The sequence below is a fragment of the Mangifera indica genome, chromosome 15, assembly GCF_011075055.1.
Source record: "Mangifera indica cultivar Alphonso chromosome 15, CATAS_Mindica_2.1, whole genome shotgun sequence".
Taxonomy (NCBI): domain Eukaryota; kingdom Viridiplantae; phylum Streptophyta; class Magnoliopsida; order Sapindales; family Anacardiaceae; genus Mangifera; species Mangifera indica.
The window spans coordinates 7,012,917-7,034,452 of record NC_058151.1 but is presented as its reverse complement, the minus strand read 5'-3'; the positions used below and the strand labels follow the sequence as shown (position 1 = coordinate 7,034,452).

At 32.8% G+C, this 21,536-nt stretch overlaps 1 protein-coding gene across 1 annotated transcript; it reads left to right on the top strand.

Annotated features, from left to right (window-relative positions):
* Positions 1 to 5,346: 5,346 nt before the first annotated feature.
* LOC123198099 (phosphatidylinositol 4-phosphate 5-kinase 4-like) lies at positions 5,347 to 8,254 on the top strand. Its single transcript, XM_044612684.1, has 8 exons — positions 5,347 to 6,521; positions 6,623 to 6,790; positions 6,869 to 7,034; positions 7,135 to 7,251; positions 7,327 to 7,520; positions 7,615 to 7,742; positions 7,826 to 7,887; positions 7,955 to 8,254. Exons 1-8 carry the CDS (start codon positions 5,347 to 5,349, stop codon positions 8,252 to 8,254), a joined length of 2,310 nt encoding a protein of 769 aa, XP_044468619.1.
* The last annotated feature ends 13,282 nt before the right edge of the window (positions 8,255 to 21,536 follow it).

The window sequence follows — 21,536 nt, the reverse complement described above, 5'->3', positions numbered from 1 at the left end:
CTTTGAAGTAGTCACTAGTAAACTTTCTTGAATATGGCATGCCTTTGTTAGGATGAAAAAATATGACATGAATACCTATCTTACACCAGTAGCAACCCTTGAAATATGTAATAATACATATCAAAGGCAAATTCATGTAACAATGTGAAGCCTTTGGCATTCAACTAAATTCTCACACCTACATATCAAAAAATTTTACAAACAAAATTTTATGAATTAAAACTCAACAATCCAACACCAAATTTACGTTGTACAATTATCAACTAATATGCTATAACACAAATGCAAATCAATTATACAGATTATATATGATTGATATTAAAACATACATGTAGCAACATATATCAACAATCAATCAAACATGTATAATTTTTTGTTTGTTCCTTAAATGTAGGCTCAGATACCATTGTAGGTAAATTTTGGGTCATCGGTATCTAGTGAAGGTAACAGAGATATAAAAAAAATTAAACATATAGCCCAAAATTCCCTTACTTGGATCACGTTTTAGTTAAACATACATAAAAATGTGAAACACCTATAGTGGGTTTAAAACACAATACTTGCGTTGATGGCTTCTTAAGTCTTTATATGGCTAAGAAGTCATTATTCAACCTACCAAAAGGTGACATCTTGCTATCCATATGAAGCACAGATGAATGTAGGTTGAAAATACTTACAATAGGCTACTAGAGCTCTGTGAATAGGAATATGTTTGGATGAATGGGCATTCATCTTTGTATTTTGACAAAAAGTTTGAAATTATGAAATCATGTATATATTTATAGGACGTTATGAATAGTTATTCATACGGCATGAATGGTCATACATCACTGCTTCTTATTCCATATTATTCATAATTTATCTAGATCTTCAAACATAGATTTGGATAAAATTAGCCTAAAGTTTTATCCTAGTATGACTCATCATGAATTAGCATCCCTGGTCAAAGAAAAAGTCAAATTAGGTTGATTCAATCTTATTAGATAAGCCTAGTCCATTCACAATTTCACCCCTATTCAAACACCTTAAGATTATTATCAAATAACTTTATGCCTCTAGAATTTGAATCAACTCCTATATGTATGTGACCTATAAGCTCTTTATCAATCCAATAGTATCCGAATTTAGGTTGAATCTTGAAATAGGCCAAGATTGCTCTCTAGCAAGGCATTATAACCACTTAGTCAACAGTGATCATTTAATTCAAAACGGCTTGTAACCTAATCTTACTGTGACTGCAGTTTTAAATGGTCATTGATAATTTTCAGTATTCTCATTTGAAATTTCTTCTCCCATGCTTAAAAGTAATGAATCCTTTATTGTCCACCATGGCCTCTATATAGATCTTGACATGGTCAATCACCACCTTTATGGTTACCCTAATTATAGTGGCACTTTAGGTGGTTTCAACTTATATCGATCCTTAGATGAGATGGTATGGTGACCTCAAGTCTAAGAATCACATATACTCATGAGCTAGTGAATATGTCTAATAGACATTAGAGTAACCATTTATCTAGATATCCTCAAGTCAAGTCAGTCTATGAACACGTCTATGACGTGCACCTATGTGTTACATCAAACTATAAGCTAATAGCTTTGACATGAAAGAATTGTCGCCATCTTTTGATAAGGTTGTTCAACACTATAATGATTTTATCTCAATTACTTGTGCTTTTGGTCAAAGTAATGTCAAGATTGTGGATATTTCTAGAATGGTCATTTATTGCATTCATTGGATTCCCAAGATTAGTACTTTTGACTCCCTCATCATGATTCTACTTTTTTAAAGGCATATTATTCTTATAAACATATTATGTATACATTAATATGAATTAATAATAGAGACCTTTTTATTAATAAATAAATAAAGTACATTATACACAAGTCCAAACTAATTGGCTCTAAGGCATAACCCTAATAGAGATGTCACCCACTTATTGAGTGTTTTCACTCACACATTCTTTGTTTTGGTTTTGTGAGTAGGCATGTTGAGTAGTAAGGCTATAGGGCGGCCAGTTGGTCAACTAAGAATGTTGCATGATGAGAGTAGTATTTTAGTCATTTTATCATTTGACTATTTATGGTGTATTAATAGAGTTTATGTTATATACTATTCATGTGTATTGTGGATTTTAGACATATTTGTACTTGTGTATAATTTAACATTGATCATTTATATTATCAATGATTGAGTATTTATGATATGAATGTTTTATTTAAGTGTGTTTACACCTTTTCGCGCACTTTGGTCATTAAGTGTTAATCATACCATTTATCCACTATGTGGTTAAGTAAAGTTTTAAGTTAACATGTCTCCTATAGGTATTTATCTTTTGTGTCGCTTTATTGCTTTCACATATATTAACACTTGTGCACACAATTGATGGTTATTTTGGTATACACCACTTTTCTTAATTTTATATATTTTTTATTTGAATTTCCCTCAATCAAGATCTATGTTGTTGTTTATACAATCGAGCACACATGATAGGGGTAAAATAGTATTTTTGCACTATATGAACGGGTGTCACTAGCCCTTGCCCATTGTTCGTCTTATTAAGTTCATGAATAAACATGAATCTTGTTGTGAATGGGCGTTCACCTTTCTGTTGACTAATGACCTAATAATGCTTGAGCATCATCGTTAATCTTTACTTTAATATGGCAATCGTTTCTCTCTTAAATTCATCGTTCATCTTATAGTGCCATGAATAAACGTTCATCCTATACTAAATGACTATTCATGCCTTAACCATAAAACAAACATGTTTCACATGAATGTGGATGTTTCTCCTTCCTAGGTATGAAGAAGTGTTCATGCTTGCATGAATAGGCGTTTGTTGATGTTTGGAAATGTTGTGCCTTACTAGTCTCTATGAATTTTGACTAATCACAACAATTCCAACATTCCCAAAACATGCTAATCATCATAGTTTAACCTTAATTCATTTCCCAGTCTCATATATTTAAAACATGCCAACAAAATCATATCATGCCATTATTTCATTAAATATCCTCTCATATTAGCATATGATTAGGCATCTCAAGTTAACATACAATTTCCAATATTATTCTTGCCTATTCATCATCTATAATTTAGATATATCATCATCATTATATACTCATATGGTTTACTTGGTAAACCATTAGATTCATAGCAACCAAACAAGTATAAACTAATTAGGAAAGGGAGAGGCCAACTACTTACCTTTCTTTCGAAGATCACTTAGTTTTTGCATGAATTAAAGAATTTTGGTGACTCTCATTCCCTCTTTGGCATTCAAGGCTTTCAACTTTCTCTCCTTTCTCTCTATTTTACAGCTTTAAAAACTTTGTGTGTAAAATAACATAAGTCAGCCCTTGCGCCTCTTTTTATTCTGTAACTAAAATAAGATAAACGGTTGTTCACCATTCATGAACGATCATTCTTGTTGTTATTTCATTAAAAAACATCTCAAAAATCGTTAGGAAAAGAATCTTATTCAAATTCAAATTGGGTGAATCGAATGAACGATTGTGCATTCTTGTATGCACGAGCATTCATCCCTCCATACTTAACCCTTTTCATGCACTCATTCATGAAATAACTTTTCTACTCTAAAAGTACAAACAAGCTTCGATCCTTGTGATGAATGACCATTCACTCATTTCCAAAATAAATATTTAATTAATCACATAAATGTCAATAAAAAGACTAAAATGCCCTTAGACTTACCTATGTGTGTTATAGATTTTATGTGATAGTAAATCAGAAATTGCAATGGTTAAGAATCTAGGTTTCGACAATTGCACAAAATATATGATGATCAAGTATCACTTTTTAAGAGAAGCTAAAGCTAATAAAGAGATGATACTTCAATAATGTAAGACAAAAGAGTAATTAGTAGATATCTTCACTAAAGTGGTACCACCAGATAAATTTGAAATTTTCAAAAATTTGATTGTGGTTACATGAATTTGCATCAAAGTAGAGAGTTAAAACATAATGCAAATTGAGAACACATAACTTGTTCTAAGTGCCTCAGCAAATAAAGTTATGCCACTACTCTTAAAGATAACAGGGTGAGTAATCAATGGAAGAAATGACCAACATTTTAGCCAATCACGTTGAATTGGTGTTAAAGGACTATTTTTCATCTAAATTTTAGTCCAATCTAAAAAATACACTTGCAGTATATGAAAATTTCAAATACCCATTTACTGATTAACTTTTGTTAAAATTTTCAGTTATAAGGATAAAATTGTCAATTTAACAATAATATTAAAAATATATAATTTATTATATTTTCTTCTCTAAATTTTGAAAACTAACAACTTTATTCTTGTTTAAAGTTTTTAAACTTTGAAAAGTAATATTTTCTCTCCGAACCTAGGGTTTCCATCTTTTTCCAACTTTAGCCAACTCCCAAAACTTTTTAAAACAATAACTTCTTCCCTTTCTTGAACTTTAGTTTTCAACATCCCTTTTGACATCCTCTCTGGCCTCCTCCTTCACCTGAGTCAACAAGAAAACCTCTTTGTCACGCCACTGTTTCCCGTCTTCTCAAGCAAAGAGAAGGTCAGAGATGGAAAGAGAGGATGTCGAAAATTAAAGTTTAAAAGAGAGGTGAAACTATTGTTTTTAAAAGTTTTGGGGGGTGGTTAAAGTTGGTAAAATATGGAAATCCTAAGTTTGTGATAGGAGAAAATATTACTTTTTAAAAGTTAAAAACTATAGGTAGAGATAATATTGTTAGTTTATATATATTTAATATTATTATAAAAATAATTGTCTTATCTTTATCTATAATTAAAAATTTTATCAAAAATTAGTTCATGGTGATTATTTAAGGTTTTATATGTTACAGATGTGTTTTTTGAGATGAAAGCATTAAGAAATTAAAATCAACAAACTATTGACACATGTCCCGATCCCGTCGTGATTAATCTGTGAAATATTCATCCTTGCAAAGTAAAAATAGCATAATCCTCTTACAACTCAAAATAGCGTTTCAAAAATTTGACTCGACCTTTAATGTTGGTTTAGTTTTTGACGCTCTTTTCGCTTTTTTCACAGAAACAGAAAAGACATAGAGAGAGAAACATTGAATTCTTCGTATTGTATCGTTTCGTCTCATGGTTACGGGTTGCTGCACTGCATTTTTTAAACATTTTCTATCTGGTTAATAATATTTTCCCTAATAAACCAATTTCATAAGTGGAGTAATTGCATTATTCAAGTCATATTTTCTTCTCATTATTCTAATTGTCCTGTCCCGTCCTCTCATTTATTTAGAATATGATACTGCCAAAATGATTGGATCTTGATATGGCATGTTAAAATCGATAGCAAAATTTCGCACAATGAGCAAAGAGCAATACAGCAGCATGGCGAAGGCATGGGAAGCCACGATACGAAAAACACAGGCGGCGAGAAAGCGCGCTAACAGCATCTTTGGGACGACATCCGTAGCCCATGCCGACGATGAAAACGATCAAGAGTGTACGGAAAAATTTGCAGAGACGTCCAATGTTGAAAAGATTTTATCAAATGGAGACTACTATATGGGGCAATGGTACGATAATTTTCCTCATGGACAAGGAAAATATTTGTGGGTGGACGGATGCATGTATGAAGGAGAATGGTATAAAGGAAAAACAATGGGTAAAGGAAGGTTTAGTTGGCCATCAGGAGCGACTTATGAGGGAGAATTTAAAATGGGTTTTATGGATGGAAATGGTACATGTACTGGATCAAATGGAGATACTTATAAAGGGCAATGGGTGATGAACATGAAACATGGTCATGGAGTAAAACGTTATGCCAATGGGGATTCGTATGATGGTGAATGGCGATGTGGAGTTCAAGAAGGGCAAGGGAAATACCATTGGAAGAATGGTAATTTCTACGTTGGTGAATGGAAACAAGCAGTTATTTGTGGGAAAGGGATATTTGTATGGACTAATGGGAATGTATATGATGGTTTTTGGGAAGATGGTGTACCAAAAGGAAATGGGACCTTTAAATGGCCTGATGAGAGTTTTTATGTGGGGAATTGGAGTAGGGATCCTAATGAGCAAAATGGGAATTATTTTCCTTCGGAATCCGGGTTAGAGAGAAATCTAGAATGGGATCCTCAAAATATTTATAATGTGGATTTATCGGATTGCAAAGTTTCATCTGGAGAAAAACTTTCAGTGATGCCATCTCAAAAGAAATTGGCAGTATGGCTTTCTTCAAAAGGGGATCATGATAAGCCAAGGAGGCTTTCAGTTGATGGGAGGGTAAGTGTGGGCTTGGAGAGGCCACTAGATAGAATGCAACTGTGGGATGGCGATGATAAAAACATCTTTCCCGGGAGGGTTTCAGATGGGGATTTGTATGTTAATTATCAAAATGATCATCTTAAGAATAGTGCTAATGCTGCTGCTGCTTTGGAGCCAATAAGATTGCCAAGGCCTGGAAAAAGACAAGGAGAAACAATAAGTAAAGGCCATAAAAATTATGAGCTTATGCTTAATTTGCAGCTTGGAATAAGGTTCGTACTTCTTTTAATGAATCCTCTCATCTTTTATAAATGATATCCTAAATCTTTTACATTTAAAAGCATCAACTGCTTTAATTTTGGTGACATGATAGACATTCAGTTGGAAGGCCTGCGCCAGCAGCATCCTTTGATCTAAAGGCCTCAGCTTTCGATCCTAAGGAAAAGGTATGGACAAAATTTCCACCAGAGGGAACTAAACACACTCCACCGCATCAATCCTGTGAATTTAAATGGAAAGATTACTGCCCATTAGTGTTCAGGTAAAGACTTAGAAAGAATAAATTAAGCATATATAATTGATGGTATTGGTGATGATAATCAACATTTGGGGTTTCCAGGACTTTGAGAAAACTGTTCAAGGTGGACCCAGCTGATTACATGATATCTATTTGTGGAAACGATGCCCTAAGGGAGCTTTCATCTCCTGGTAAAAGTGGTAGCTTTTTTTACTTGACCAATGATGATCGCTACATGATCAAGACAATTAAGAAGTCTGAACTTAAAGTGAGATAATCATCAATTTTTTCAATTTCTTTTGTAATTTAACCCAAAATCAATCTCTTTTATAAAATAAAAAAGTTTGTTCTACGTTCTCATGTTACAGGTTTTTTTAAGAATGCTTCCAGCCTACTACAATCATTTTCGATCCTTTGAGAGCACTCTCGTCACCAAATTTTATGGTCTACATTCTGTAAAGTTAACTGGTCCAATTCAGAGGAAGGTAAATTATATGCTAATAAAGTTATTATTGCTTGTTTGTACTTATTAATTTAACAAACTGTTTAAAATTTTGCAGGTACGCTTTATCATTATGGGGAATCTGTTTTGTTCAGAATATACCATTCATAGACGGTATGACTTGAAAGGATCTTCCCTTGGTCGCATAACAGACAAGCCCGAAACAGATATTGATGAAAACACTATTCTAAAAGACCTTGATCTTAATTTCATATTTAGGCTACACAAGTCTTGGTTTCAAGAATTCTGCAGGTCAATAACCTTCATCATTTTCTTCTTCATTAAATAAATTATATTTGGTTTATTTAATTATATTTGGTTTTATGTTATCTATCAATTTCCTCAGACAAATTGATAGAGATTGCGAGCTTCTGGAGCAAGAGAGAATTATGGACTATAGTCTTCTAGTGGGTCTTCACTTTAGACATACTGCAAATGGGGAATTGATTCCTTCTGGAGCTCCAACTCCTGCAGGTGATCATTTTGATATATTTTATTTTATTTATAAAATCATATATATGTATCAGTTAGATATATAATTTGTTAATTTGTTGCAGTAGATTCTGAAAGTAGTGATTCAAATATTCCTCGACTATGTAGAGAAGACATGGATCAACCAGCTAGGTAATTAATGTCTTTGTATGTAAATCACAATTCAATCAAATATATCAACTTTTCTAATTAAGTATTGGTGGTTGGGCAGAATTAGGTTGGGTTTGAACATGCCAGCTCTGGTTGAAAGAACAGTGAGAAGAAATGAATGCGAATTGCAGCTGATAGGAGAACCAACTGGAGAATATTACGAAGTTATAATGTTCTTTGGAATCATAGACATACTTCAAGATTATGACATTACCAAGAAGCTGGAGCATGCATATAAATCTTTCCATTATGATCCCACTTCTATTTCAGCTGTTGATCCAAGGCAGTATTCAAAGCGGTTTCGTGATTTCATACTTAATGTTTTTGCTGAAGACAATATCTAACTTTAATAATTTTTCTTCTTCAATTCCAAATAATTAATTATATATGTATGCATATAGATAACCAAATGTAAAGTCAATTCTTCTATTTCATCACTTTGGTTGTGATGTTTGGGCATTTTTGTATATGTGTAATTGAGGAGTTATGTATTAGGACCCAACTCTCTATACTAAATTTTTTAATGCTGCTGCCTACTGTGATCTTATAGAATTCTTAAAAACAAGTTTGGGAAGCTTAAGCATTTTCTACCTGATTCACTTCTAACAACTTTTAACATGTATTAACAACCTCTAACATGTATCACTCTTAATTAATCATATGCATGTCATGAAAACCAAGTGGGCAGCATGTAAACTTATCAAAACATGTAAACTCCACGTATCTCTTAATCATTGCTATGCCCAATACAAGAAAGGGAAATTATAAAAAATACGCAAAAGTAAGGGGGTTTAAGTGAAATTGCCCAAAAAATTCAGATTAAAACAAAAATACCCAACTTTTGTGAAATGTTGAAACTGCCCATATATAAACCCAGCAAATTTCCCCAGTTTCAACTGTGAAATCACTGTTCAAAAACAGGGGAAAATTCAAAATTTTCCCCTGTCCCACTGTCATCGCACTGTCGGCCGGATTTCTGGCGATTTTTATGGTTTCCGGCAACCTAAAATGGCACAGCACGTTAGAATATCTTCCGTCATCTTGTTTGAATCAAGTTATTGTTCATATTATTGAGATTTGAGGGAGATTTTATGGTTTAGGGTTTAGGGTTTCGATTTTGAGCAATGTTTGAAATGTTTTGATTCTTAGTTGTTTTCTTTGAATTGGTTGAGGGGTTTTGTGTTATAGTCTAAGTAGATTTGATTTTTATTGAAATTGGAGCCCGAAACGATGAATTTTTGGCCAAAAATTTGTTTCGAAGTGATAGGCAGTTGACAGTGGGAACAGTGTTTCCCACTGTCGACAGTGGGTTAGGGGGCTTAATAGTGTTTTCAAAATATTAGGGAGCTTTGTGAGAGTCCTCATCCCACTGTGGGCTTTTTTGAAATTTGCCACATGACAGTGGGTTGTTGCTGTGTATACGGTGGGTTGGGGGGAAATTAACTTTTTTTAAAACTATAGCGTTTATATGAGACAGACTTTGAACGACCATAACTTTTAATCCGAGAGGAGTTACGAGGCCTGTAATATATCAATGCGAAGCTCGTTTCGAGCTCTATAACAACAACTAACTCTGCTAGTTGCATCGAATCTGGAGGCCAAAATAAAACTATTTCAATGTGTATTATGCAATTTTTTTATTTTATCAAATTTATGATTTTCGGTTTTTATGATTTTGAGTTTGTTTGTGACGGGGCTAGAATTTTTTTATATGTAATTTTCAAATTTGATATTTGTAATTATAATGTGCTTTTTTAGACATGTTTTACGATGTAATTATGAAATTTTTGATCAATTTTTTTGTTTTCTCGTTCATAAGTTATTTGAACATGTAGTTTTCAAAATTCAGATATGTTTTTTTAGATTTTCGAGTAATTTTTTTATTATTGATAATTTAGGGTATTTTAATATATCTATTTATTCATAATATGTTATTTTTAATATAGTTTTCACGAATTGATTTTTTTATTCGAATTCAGAAATATGAATTTCTTCTTTCCGAACGAACCCGTAGTAATTGATATTAAATAAAAATATGAGTGAAAGTAAGTATTGAAGTGATATAAGAAATATATATAATGAGAGTAAGAGTGAGAGTGAGAGAGTTTATATAAATGAGATGAGAGGAAGGGTAATTTTGGTATTTTAGAAAAAGCTATGGGCATTTTTGCTTAGGAACTTGGGTGTTTTTGCTTAATGGGGGGTATTTTGGTCATTTTTTATAATTTCCCTACAAGAAAATACAGAAATCATAATTAATTACTCTATTATTAATTAAAAAAATAGTTATAAAAACTTATGTGCAACAATTAAATTGAATTTAATCCCTCAAATCAATTACAATTTTTTGGTGCCACATTTTCCCATTAAAAAAGAATAATAAGGTACTAAAATTAATTTTTATAATCAATTTTTTAAGTACAAATAATTTTGCTTTAGAAATTAAATGTTTACTTGTTAAATAGACCTAAGATTCATCCACCCTCAAAAAAATAAAAATCATCCACTCTTGTGTTTTTGTGAGAGGGAAATATGTGGTAACTAACTAAGATGTTATTTTAACAACTATTACTTTGGTTGAAAAAATTTATTTGCCTAGTATTAACATAATCAAGAAATATAATTTACAAAAAATATAGCATACTAATTGAAATCAAACAAATAGTCACGTAAAGCATTACGTTTGAGGTCTGATAATCCCTCCAAGATAAATAATTTAATCACTTTCACGAAAAATTAATTAGAATTTAATTGGGAAAAATAATTGATTTTAAATAGTTGCTTTGATCATCCATTAAATTTACACGTAATTTTATCTTATGAATCTAAACACACTATATTTACCGAACTATTTTACCTTGTCAAAATGGTTGTTGTATATATATTTAACAAAACTTACCAAGGAAAACCAATTTTTAGGAATAAGAAAAGCTTAGATTCATTCAAGGATGGAACCCATTTCATTCAATTCAAATCAGAATCCTCTTATCTCAAGTCTCAAACTCTCTTTGCCTTTTACCTATTTTTAAAAAAAAAAAAATTAGTGTAACACCTTATCTCTCTAGATCACACCCTAAGGGAGCGTTTGGTTTAGGTAATATTTTATTACCAAAATAAAAAGATTACTTTGAAAATAGATTACTTAGAAGATTACTGGATATAAATGATTACTATGTTTGATAAAATTTGATAGATATAAATAATTATTGTATTTGGTTAAAAGTAATAAAAGATTACTAGTAAATTATTTTACTTAAATACCTTTGAATATAATTATTTTTAAATATTTTTATATTATTTGTCATATTAATTAAAAATAAATTTATTTTTATCTCAAAAAATTAATAAATAATAATATAATTATAATAAACTCAAGATTACCTCAGTAATCTTTAAATAACTTATGTGAAGGTGGTAATCAGATTACTATCTATATTACCTGCTACGTCAGCATTGGTAATAGAAGATTACTGTAATATTTTATTACTGACAAACCAAACAAAAGAATAAAAGATAGATTACCAAGGTAATTTTAAAAAACTCCAACCAAACGCCCCCTAAGATTAATTAATCAGGATAACATGTCATATAAGCCATAAAGATTATCAAACGTGTATTTAAAGAAACAATTTCATGAAATACCTCAATAAATTTATTAAAATAAAATTATTCTTCAAATATGCCACAAAATACCAATTACCCAACTGAAACTCATAATATAATGTGTAAAACAATGCCAAAATAAATTAACTAAATGAATGAAGTGCTAACCCCCCGTCTGCCTCACCTTCATGCCCATACCTACAACAACACAAGAAACACATGGTGACAATACACCCAGTAAGCACGTAATTAATTGGAATATCCCTTGACAACTTGTCTTTGTGTTTACATAATTTACCGTCCCGACACTTGCCAAGTAGGCGTCTTAGATGCCTCTTACCATTTATATCATCTAACATCTCGGACGCTTGTTAAGTTGATGTCCTAGATTCCTCTTGCCATCAAGAACTCATTACTCGAACTGCTCCCAGGTAGGAAGTCCTAGACATATTTTACAATTCGTATGCCAATGAAACGAATGTCCTAAACACCTCTTATAGTTTGTATATCCTTGCAATGGACGTTTGGATGCCTCTTTTTCTTAACCCAGTCGGAATGGAAGTCTTGGATTTTCTTACATACCTTAATCATGCACAGAGGGCAAAACATCATTTCCTAGGCCCTCGGTGCCCATGACAACCTTTGGTGAGGCACGACTATTCCTTGATAAGCACAAGCATGCACCTTAATATAGGGACAGTCATTCCAAATAGTGGAATAACTATTCCATCTATTGTAAGGGACGACCATTACATATTAGGGAATGACTATTCCTCCTTTGACCTAAGCTACACATACCTTAATATAACCACCACATGTAGTACTAAACTACCTTGCCCATACTAGTGTATGTCATCTTCCTTATAACGATAGGATGATCATCTCACTCTTACTAGAACTGGCATCCCTCCTACTACAACCTATGAAACCACGTCATCTCTAGTGGCGGTTTACCAACCTAATTACCCAAAATCATTCTAAGACTCTTTTCACCAAGACCACTCTAAAGACACCCATAAACACCCTGATTATCATAACTCATAGCAAAACATAAGGCTCTCTCTCTCTCTTTCTCTCTCTATATATATATGTATATATATTGACACCCTAAATCATCATATCCATCATCATAATTATACTCTTGGCAACCATCGAAACCTAACTCACTTAAATATAGATTAACGCACAACAAGAATAAAACATGTGAAAATAAGAAAGATTCGCTTACCTTTCCTCTGACGATGCTTAGTCTTCACGTGGCAAGAATTCGACAATGTTCATCTACTTCAGTCACTCTCTAAAGCTCTCAATCCTTACTGCTCCCTCTGTGAAAAGTGAGTTTAGGGTTAGAATGTGTAACCCTAAACACTGCACTAAGAAGAGTTTTGTAACTGTTGAAAAACATGTTTGGGATAGTCATCCCTTTGAGTGGGATGGGCATTCCCATGATTCACACTATGAAAATTGCACAAGCATGATTTGAAATTGTCAACTCATAGGGATAGATGTCCCATAAGTTTGACTTTTTTTTACTTTGAAAATTCAATGTACTCAAACCTTCTGAAAGACCTAGGTCACGTCAAATGATTAAATTATCCCTGACTATACCTGAGGTTGTTACATTTCCTTCACCCTTAAAAGAATTTCGTCCTCAAAATTTACTCAAACAATTGGGGGTATTTTTGTCTCATATCTTCATCAATCTCTTATGTAGCCTCTTTGATTCGATGGTTTTGCCATTATACTTTTACCAAAGGAATCTGTCATTGGCTAAGTGTTTTAATTTGTCTATCCACAATCCATATCGGGCACTCTTATAAACTAAGTTATCTTTAAGCTCTATAACCTCAAATAGAACTACCTAGGATAGGTCACCTAAACACTTGTGTAGTAATGATATATAGAACACATTGTGAATTCGCCCTATGCTTACTGGTGATGTAAGTTTATAAACTACCTTGCTAATCCTTTTCACTATCTCATACGATCTAATGTAATAAGGTGTTAACTTCCCCTTTTGCCTTACATAGCAATGCAGTGTAATTTTTACAAAGACGTGGTCACCCACCTTGGACTTCAAATCACATCTCCTCTAATCTGCAAACTCTTTTGTCGATTTTAGGCCTGTCTCATCCTCTCTCAAATTAGCCTGACCTAGTTAATCATCTGTTGGGCCATCATGGGTCTCAAAGCCCTTGTTAACTCATCTCTCTCTCTTATTCATCTCAATGCAGTTGGGATCGATATCTTCTCCTATAGAGTGTCTCATAAAGAGCTATCTGAATAGTTATTTGATAGTTATTATTGCATGCGAACTCTATCAAAGGTAAAACATATATCCAATTTACCCTCTGATCTAAGCAACATGCCCTCAACATATCCTCAATTATCTAATTAATCTTTTTTGTCTAACCATCTATCTAGGGGTGATAGGTAGTATTAAAAGATAGGCAAGTACCCAATGTCTTTTATAGGCCCTACTAGAAAGTTGAAACCAATCAAATGTCTTTGTCTAACACAATCCTTTCCAGTACCTATGAAGTCTCATAACTTCTCTAACATAAACCTACCCAATCGATCAGTATCTATATTATCTTTTACCAGTATGAAGTATATCGATTTGGCCAACCGATCTATTATGTCTCATAAGGCATTGTATCCACCTCTAAGCCTTGACAGTCTTACTACAAAATTCATAAGGACTTCCTCTCATTTCCATTTAAGAATAGTCAAAGGTTGTAATAACTTAGACGATCACTGATGCTCCGTCTTGACCTATTAATAGACCATGCATCTTGACACGAAATCCATTACTACTTTTTTCATGTCAGACTACCAAAAAGATTTTCTCAGGTCTTAATACATTTCTTCACTCCCAGGGTGGTCATGCAAAGCACATTATATACCTCGATCAAAATTTGAGTCCTCAGATCGTCATCTTGAGGAATATAGACCCTATCTTAGAATTTTAAAACCTTATCCAACATTCTAAAATCGGGCTCTAATCCATCAATAATACAATGTATCATTTGTGTACACCACTCATTAGTGGCTTGTCTAGCTCAAATCTCATCAAGTAAAGTCAACCTGATATCCAACCAAGCGAACAATCTTGTAACCACCTCAATCTGCTCATGTAAGATGTCCTACTATAACTTAAGAGATGTAGTCACCTAGGACAATACCACTTTTCTAACTCAATGCATCAACCACAATACTAGATCTACCCAGGTGGTACTTAATATCCATATCATAATGCTTAACCAACTCTAGGCATCGATATTGTCTCATATTCAATTTTTGCTAAGTAAAGAAATACTTTAAACTCTTATGGTTAGTGTACACATTTGTCTTCACCCTATGCAAGTAGTGGCACTAGATCTTAAGAGCAAAAACCACCGAAACCAATTCAAAATTATGGGTCTGATACTTGATCTTATATTCTTCAACGAATAAAAGGCATATGTAATTATTTTACCTTGTTGCATCATAAAAGCCCTAGTCCTTGATGCAACGCATTGTATACAAATTATACTCCTCGTTATTACTAGATAAAGTCAAAATCAAAGTTATGGGCAACCTTTTTTTCAATATCTAGAAGTTATCCTTACACTTTTGGGACCGTTGAAATGACACATCCTAATGAGTCGACTCGATCAATGGTTGGACCAATTTAGAAAAATCCTCTATAAACTATTGATAATAACCAACCAATCTAAGGAAACTTTGAACCTCTTTTGTTGACCTCGATCTCTATCATGCCATCACAACCTTATCTTACTCAAATCTATTATTATGTCTTTAACTAACATCACATGTCTCAAAAAGGTTACATAATCTAATTAGAATTCATACTTGGAAAACTTGGCATACAGTTGTTTGTCCCTCAACCTTTGTAATACTAATCTCAGATGCTACTCATAATCCTTTCAATTTCAAGAGTACATTAGTATGTTGTCGATGAACACCCTATTGAAACTATCCAATAATTCTTGGAATACCCTATTCCTAAGATCCATGAACACTGTAATACTCGTATCGAGTTTTGAATGCAGTCTTTAGTGTATCTCTCTTGGTTACTCATACTTAATGATATCCTGACCTTATATATATTTTCAAGACAACCAAAACACCTTTCAGCTGATCAAATAGATCATTAATCCTTGATAATGGATATCTATTCTTTATTATCACTTTGTTTAACTCCTTATAGTTAATACATATACGTATTGATCCATTTTTCTTTTTAACAAAGAGGATTAGTACGCCTCATGATAAATGGCTTAGTTGGATAAACCCACTATCGAGTAGTTCTTGTAACTGTTTCTTCAATTCCTGTAATTCTAGTAAAGCCATGTAGTAGGGTGCTCTAGGTATTAGGGTTATCCTTGAAGCCAATTCGATATTGAATTCTACCTGCCTCTCTAATGTTAACCCTAGTAAGTAATCTAGGAACTTATAGATCATTAGCGTGTTATCCACACTTGAAGTTAATTTTGCCTCAGCTTTACTGCTCATATACACCAAGAATCTAATATTTGTTTAACACCTTTTGGGCCTTAACACTACTGATCATTATGCTAAGTACTTAGCCTTCACCAAATGTGAACTTATCTCTACTATCCAAGCTGAATCTGACTTTTTTCTTCCTACAATCAATTTCAACCCTATACTTACTAATGAAGTCCATTCCTAAGATCATATCAAAGTTAGGCATCTTAAATAAGATCAGGTTTACTAGCAGCTTTCGACCCCTCAAAGTCACCATTTGTCCTAGTAATATAGTATCACTTAGTATCTTATCACTATCCAACATTTCAATGCTAATAGGATTAATTACCTTAGGCTCTAACCCAAGTCTCTATACTAGTCCTTAAGCTATGAAATTATAAGAAGCACCTAAATCAATTAGAGCATAAATAGAAATAGTATAAAAAAGTAACTAACTCATCACTGTAGTGGGATTGGTCTTTGTCTATGCCTCAACCATTATATAGACTCAGGTTTGTCTACCACCTCTTTGTCATTTAACTGGTGCAGGTAAAAGTGTTGGTGCTAGATCAACTCTGTTAGAGAATTCTTTGGTGAAGTGTCTTGACTGATTATATTTAAAGCACACTCTCAGTCTTATTTAACATTCTCTAAAATGTTGACAATCGCACCTATAACACACTAGAAAGTCCTCTTAATGAGGTTTTTTATCTTTGCCTGCTCTTCTTAGTTCACTCAACTTAAAGGTCATTTTCGCTTTCTGGTCCTGACTAGGTCCTCGACCAGTAGCATCTCTTTGAATTAATCTATGGTCAACTCCCTGGTATACATCCTATAAACTTAAACCTCGTTCTTTCTCCATTCTATCCAACATCATATCTGCCTTTTGCCCTAATTAAGGCCTTAAAATAAGTAGTAGGAGTATGATCTCTCACCAACAAATCTTTAGCTAGGTTAACTTAGAGCCCCTGCACGAACATCTCCATCATGCCATAAACCATGCCAATCACTCTAGGGGCATACACAACAAGGGTATTGAAATAGGATAAAAATTCTCGGATTGACATATTTCCTTGCTTAAATAAAAGAATAATAGTAAGGCCTTATTTTTTTCCTTTTCTTTCTATAAAATCATTCCAAGGCTCAACAGAATAATAATAAGGCCAAAAGACTTATTCCTACCAAAATTATTCTATTTTCTTAAATTCTTACCTTTTAATTTTGAAATTTTTATTTACCCATCCATAAATAGTTATGTTTATTAGTTTTAAGGGAAAAATTATCATTTCATATGTAATTTTAAAAATAAACTTAAATTTTATTTCCTTTCCCTACATAAACTCAAAAAACTAACCATTTCTCCCTTAGACTAAGTTTTAAAAAATAACATTTCTCTCCTAGGGTTTAATTTTAAAACTTTGGTGCTATTTTTGTGCCATTATCGATAGCCTCTCCCTCTAATAATCTTTTTCCTCTCACTTGAACCTTCGACCGATGCATTTTAAGAATAAAAAATCAAGAGCTTTGTCTTCTCAACTTCAAATGCATCTATTAGAGATCTAGGTAAGAGAAAAGAAATCGTTGAAAGGAGAGGAAGAATTAGGATAGATAGGTCACCGATAATAGTGTCAGAGATAACATCAAAGTTTGAAAACTAAATCCTAGAAGGGGAAATGCCATTTTTTAAAACTTAGTTTAAGGGTAAAATGGTTAGTTTTTAGGATTTAAGAGAGAAAAGGAGATAAAATTTTAAGAGGTTAATGTTTCATTAATTTTAATTGCCCATAAGTAGATAAATAAGATTTTCAAAGTTAAAGAGTGGGAACTTGGAAAAACAGGATAGTTTGGATGGGAATAAGTCATTTGGCCCTAACAATAATCATAAAAGCAAGTATAATACTCACAGTAGTTAGGTCACAGAAAAGATCAACATTGCATAGACCACTACACTCATGCACCTAAAGTTTTTTTTTAAAACCATTTACATATTTAAGATCCCAAAATCATACTTTGATACAAAAAATGTAACACCCTATCTCTAGATCATACCCCTAGGGGTAATGATATGTAACCAAGTACCATATGTTGATTAAATTAAGAGTAGGTTTAATAAGTACACATTTAAAGCAAATATGTAGTCAAGTTCAACCAAAGATACAAACACACAAGTAATAAATGATAACGTAAGAAGATAAATGACCGATAAATAACCTAAGGCTTAAATGATATACCACTGGCAAAAGGATTCCCACTGCTAATCTCTAGTTAAAAGAGAAAGGATAAAGGAAATAAATGACCAAGAAACAACCCAAGACTTGAAGAAACACTACCAGCCAAAAGATTCCACCACCTAACTCTAGTCAAGAGAGAAAGGATAAAGGAGAAAAAATAATTGACCAAAAACACACCTATGGCTTAAAGGAGAACCATTAGGCAAGGGCAAATCCACTACCAATCTCTGACCAAAAGAGAAAGGATAAAGGAAACAAACAGGTTGCTTGATGAACAAGCATCATGATTTTCACTAACCAAGCTCTTTCTTGCATGGAGATTACTAAGCCTTTATGTAGGCACAAAATACATTAAATTAATACATCTTGGAATTCAAACTAAATATTAATATAATACAACTTTTAAATTCAAAATAAAGCTAAATATTAGTTTATCAGAAATTCCCAAAGAGGTAAGGGATAAGAAGTCATCCATGGTATCCTTCTTATGGGAAATTCTTTAGTAGCTCACTTGCTTCCTTGGCTTCCACTATTAATTACTTTATTTAACTTGATTTGAGTTTTCTCATGTTAAAAAACTAATAAAGTTTACATAACAAAGCATATGATAAATCTATTACAAGATTAACTAAAGCATAATCAAATAAACAAGTAACTTAATTGGGCTTGGATTGAGTTGGTGAAACTTGAAGTGTTAGAGCTTCATTGTTGATCATGGGCTGAATCCAAATCATCATCCCCGAGTGGAGGAGGATTTGTCCTTAAATATGGGAGGTTCTCATCTTCTCAATATGGTGACATGTTTTCCACATTGATGGTTGCTAAAACTCCCTCCAATTCATCTAACAACATACAAGTAAAAGAAAGAAAATAACTCACCCTTAAGTAACCAAGGCCCTAATGCCAGTTGATGCAAATCTTGTGCATGTATTAATTAATTTCAAGATGACTTAAAGACTTATAATTTAAACAAAAAAACAAGTTTGATATTTATATTTGACCAAGAAACAACACAAGGCTTAAAGGACACACTATCGACCAAGGGATTCCTCTACCTAAATCTAGTTAAGAGAGAAAGGTTAAAGGAGATAAATGACCAAGAAACAACCCAAAACTTAAGGGAACACTACTGGGCGAGGGATTCCACCACCTAACTTCGAACAAGAGACAAAGGATAAAAGAGAAAAAAAATAATTGACTAAAAACACACCCATGGCTTAAAGGAGAACCATCGACTAAGGGCAAATTTACTACCAATCTCTGGCCAAAGGAGAAAGGATATAGGAAACAAGTTGCTTAATGAACAAATGATAGAGATCAAGGTATTGATCAAGTGCAACAAAGCAAGTATTCCCAAGATCCTTTACAAGGAATCGGTGGTCTAATAACTAGAGCAAGGACATAAAAGATGAAAGAGGCTTTACAAGGCTTAATCATGGAGATGCATGACAAAAAGGTTGTTCTAGAAGTTTCCAATGCTACACCAAGGATAATCACTTATCTTTATGTGCAAGACAATGGACAAGGCTTAGAACTTGAAAAATAATGCTTGGAGTCTATGATATAATTCTGAGCCACATGGCCTAAGCTAAAGAAAGGCTTAAATAAAATGATTAGGTGTTTTGGGTTGTTAGATTTTAAGTTAAGGCTAAATATACATGTAAAAGACTTAACTTCTTGGGTTTATTTGGGCTTGTAGGTTGGCCCATGTCTTGATATATTAGCTAAGGTTTTTACTTTGACTTTTATGCCTAGGATTATGATGATTACATGCCTATATAAAGGCTACAACTATGAAAAATGAAAATAGACATATCATTAATAATTTTGAGGTATTTTCAGCAAACTTTGTTTTGTTCCCTTGTGTTCTTGGAAGAATACATCATCTTGACTTATCAAAGGAGTGATCAACCTTTGTGGCGTCTTAAGATTGGGGTTTTAAAGACTTAGTTTCCTTGAGGTTCTAATCTAATTAATCCTACTTGTTTTCTAGCTTTTCTGGGGTGTGCATAACGAATTGATTCAAGGGTTCCTAGCGCAGGTCACCTAGCGGATTCTTTATCATTTGGTATCAAGGCCTTGGTTCTAGAAATAGGTTTATGTCTCTTTTATCTATCTTTTTTTAGTACTTTTCTTCATGCCTTATTTGTTCCTTATGTTTCTTTTTGCTTAGTTCTTTTTGTCCATGCTAATCAACTTCTTGATCTTAAAGTCGTATTAATTCTGTTTGTATTTGATTTGATTAGATATTAAAAAAATAAGAATAAAAAAAGAGAACCAAAAAAAAAGAAAAAGAAACAAAAAAAAAGAAAAAGCTAAGTTTGAGTTAAGCAATGCATCTTGATTCTTGCCATCTATTGGTACAATTGCACTCTGACTTTAATTCTTTTCAAGCATCAAAAGGATATCTTAACATTATAAGTTTCATATTCCCATTTGAATTATTCATAAGAAGATCTTCTTTCTTTCTTTTTTTTTGGATTTGGCTAGTTGACTAATTCAAAGCAAACTGTATATTCCTTTTGGTTAGGAATTCTTTTCCTGAATTATATAACAACTGTCCTACTACATTAATTAGTCCTAATCCTCATCAAATAAGGAATTCTTGTGTCTCAATTATTTCAATTTCGTGCTCCATATTCTACTTAGCCTATTCTGATTCAATTATGCATATATAAAATTATTTTTGCTTAATTTTGCTCTACTCCTTAAGTCCTTGCATTTTAGTGATTTCCTTTACATGTCTTTTACTTCCTTTTGAAGTTTTCTTATTTTCTTGGCTCCATTAATTAATTTTTTATTTTATTTACCGTTTACCTTAACTAAGTTTTTAAAGTTCTAATTTTAAGACTTGCCACCATCTAACTGATTGCTCATTATGATTTGTTGATCTTAATTCTTTTAAGAACATAAAAAGGGTTGGCTTAAGTGAAAAAAAAAAGTGGTGAGATCATCATCGAGAACAGAGTGAAACACGAGCGATAACAATCTAGTTTGAGTGCAAACACGTGAGGGAGTGTGTGAGGGACAAATTTCTTTTAATTACTAATGTGCTTTGCAGGCTGTAAACATGAGTAGTGAAAGAGAACAACAAATACGAACATGAAGTTTTGGATAAAGGCTATCACCGAGCAATTTAAGCTAATAAATGCAAGGCTAGATGATTTGTAATCACCTAGCAAATCCAAATCTTCTAGGAGACGTGTGATTGAAGAAGAGGAAGAGGAAGAATCAGATTATAAAGAATTAGGCTCAAGAAAGGCAAGAAGGCTATTTCCAAAAGAGACAGCAATTTGGGCAG

Coding starts and splice junctions, on each gene's coding strand:
- LOC123198099 (XM_044612684.1), top strand. CDS start 5,347: ATGAGCAAAGAGCAATACAGCAGCATGGCGAAGGCATGGGAAGCCACG. Junction 7,743..7,825: donor TGGAGCTCCAACTCCTGCAG/GTGATCATTTTG, acceptor AATTTGTTGCAG/TAGATTCTGAAAGTAGTGAT. Junction 7,888..7,954: donor GAGAAGACATGGATCAACCA/GCTAGGTAATTA, acceptor TTTCTAATTAAG/TATTGGTGGTTGGGCAGAAT.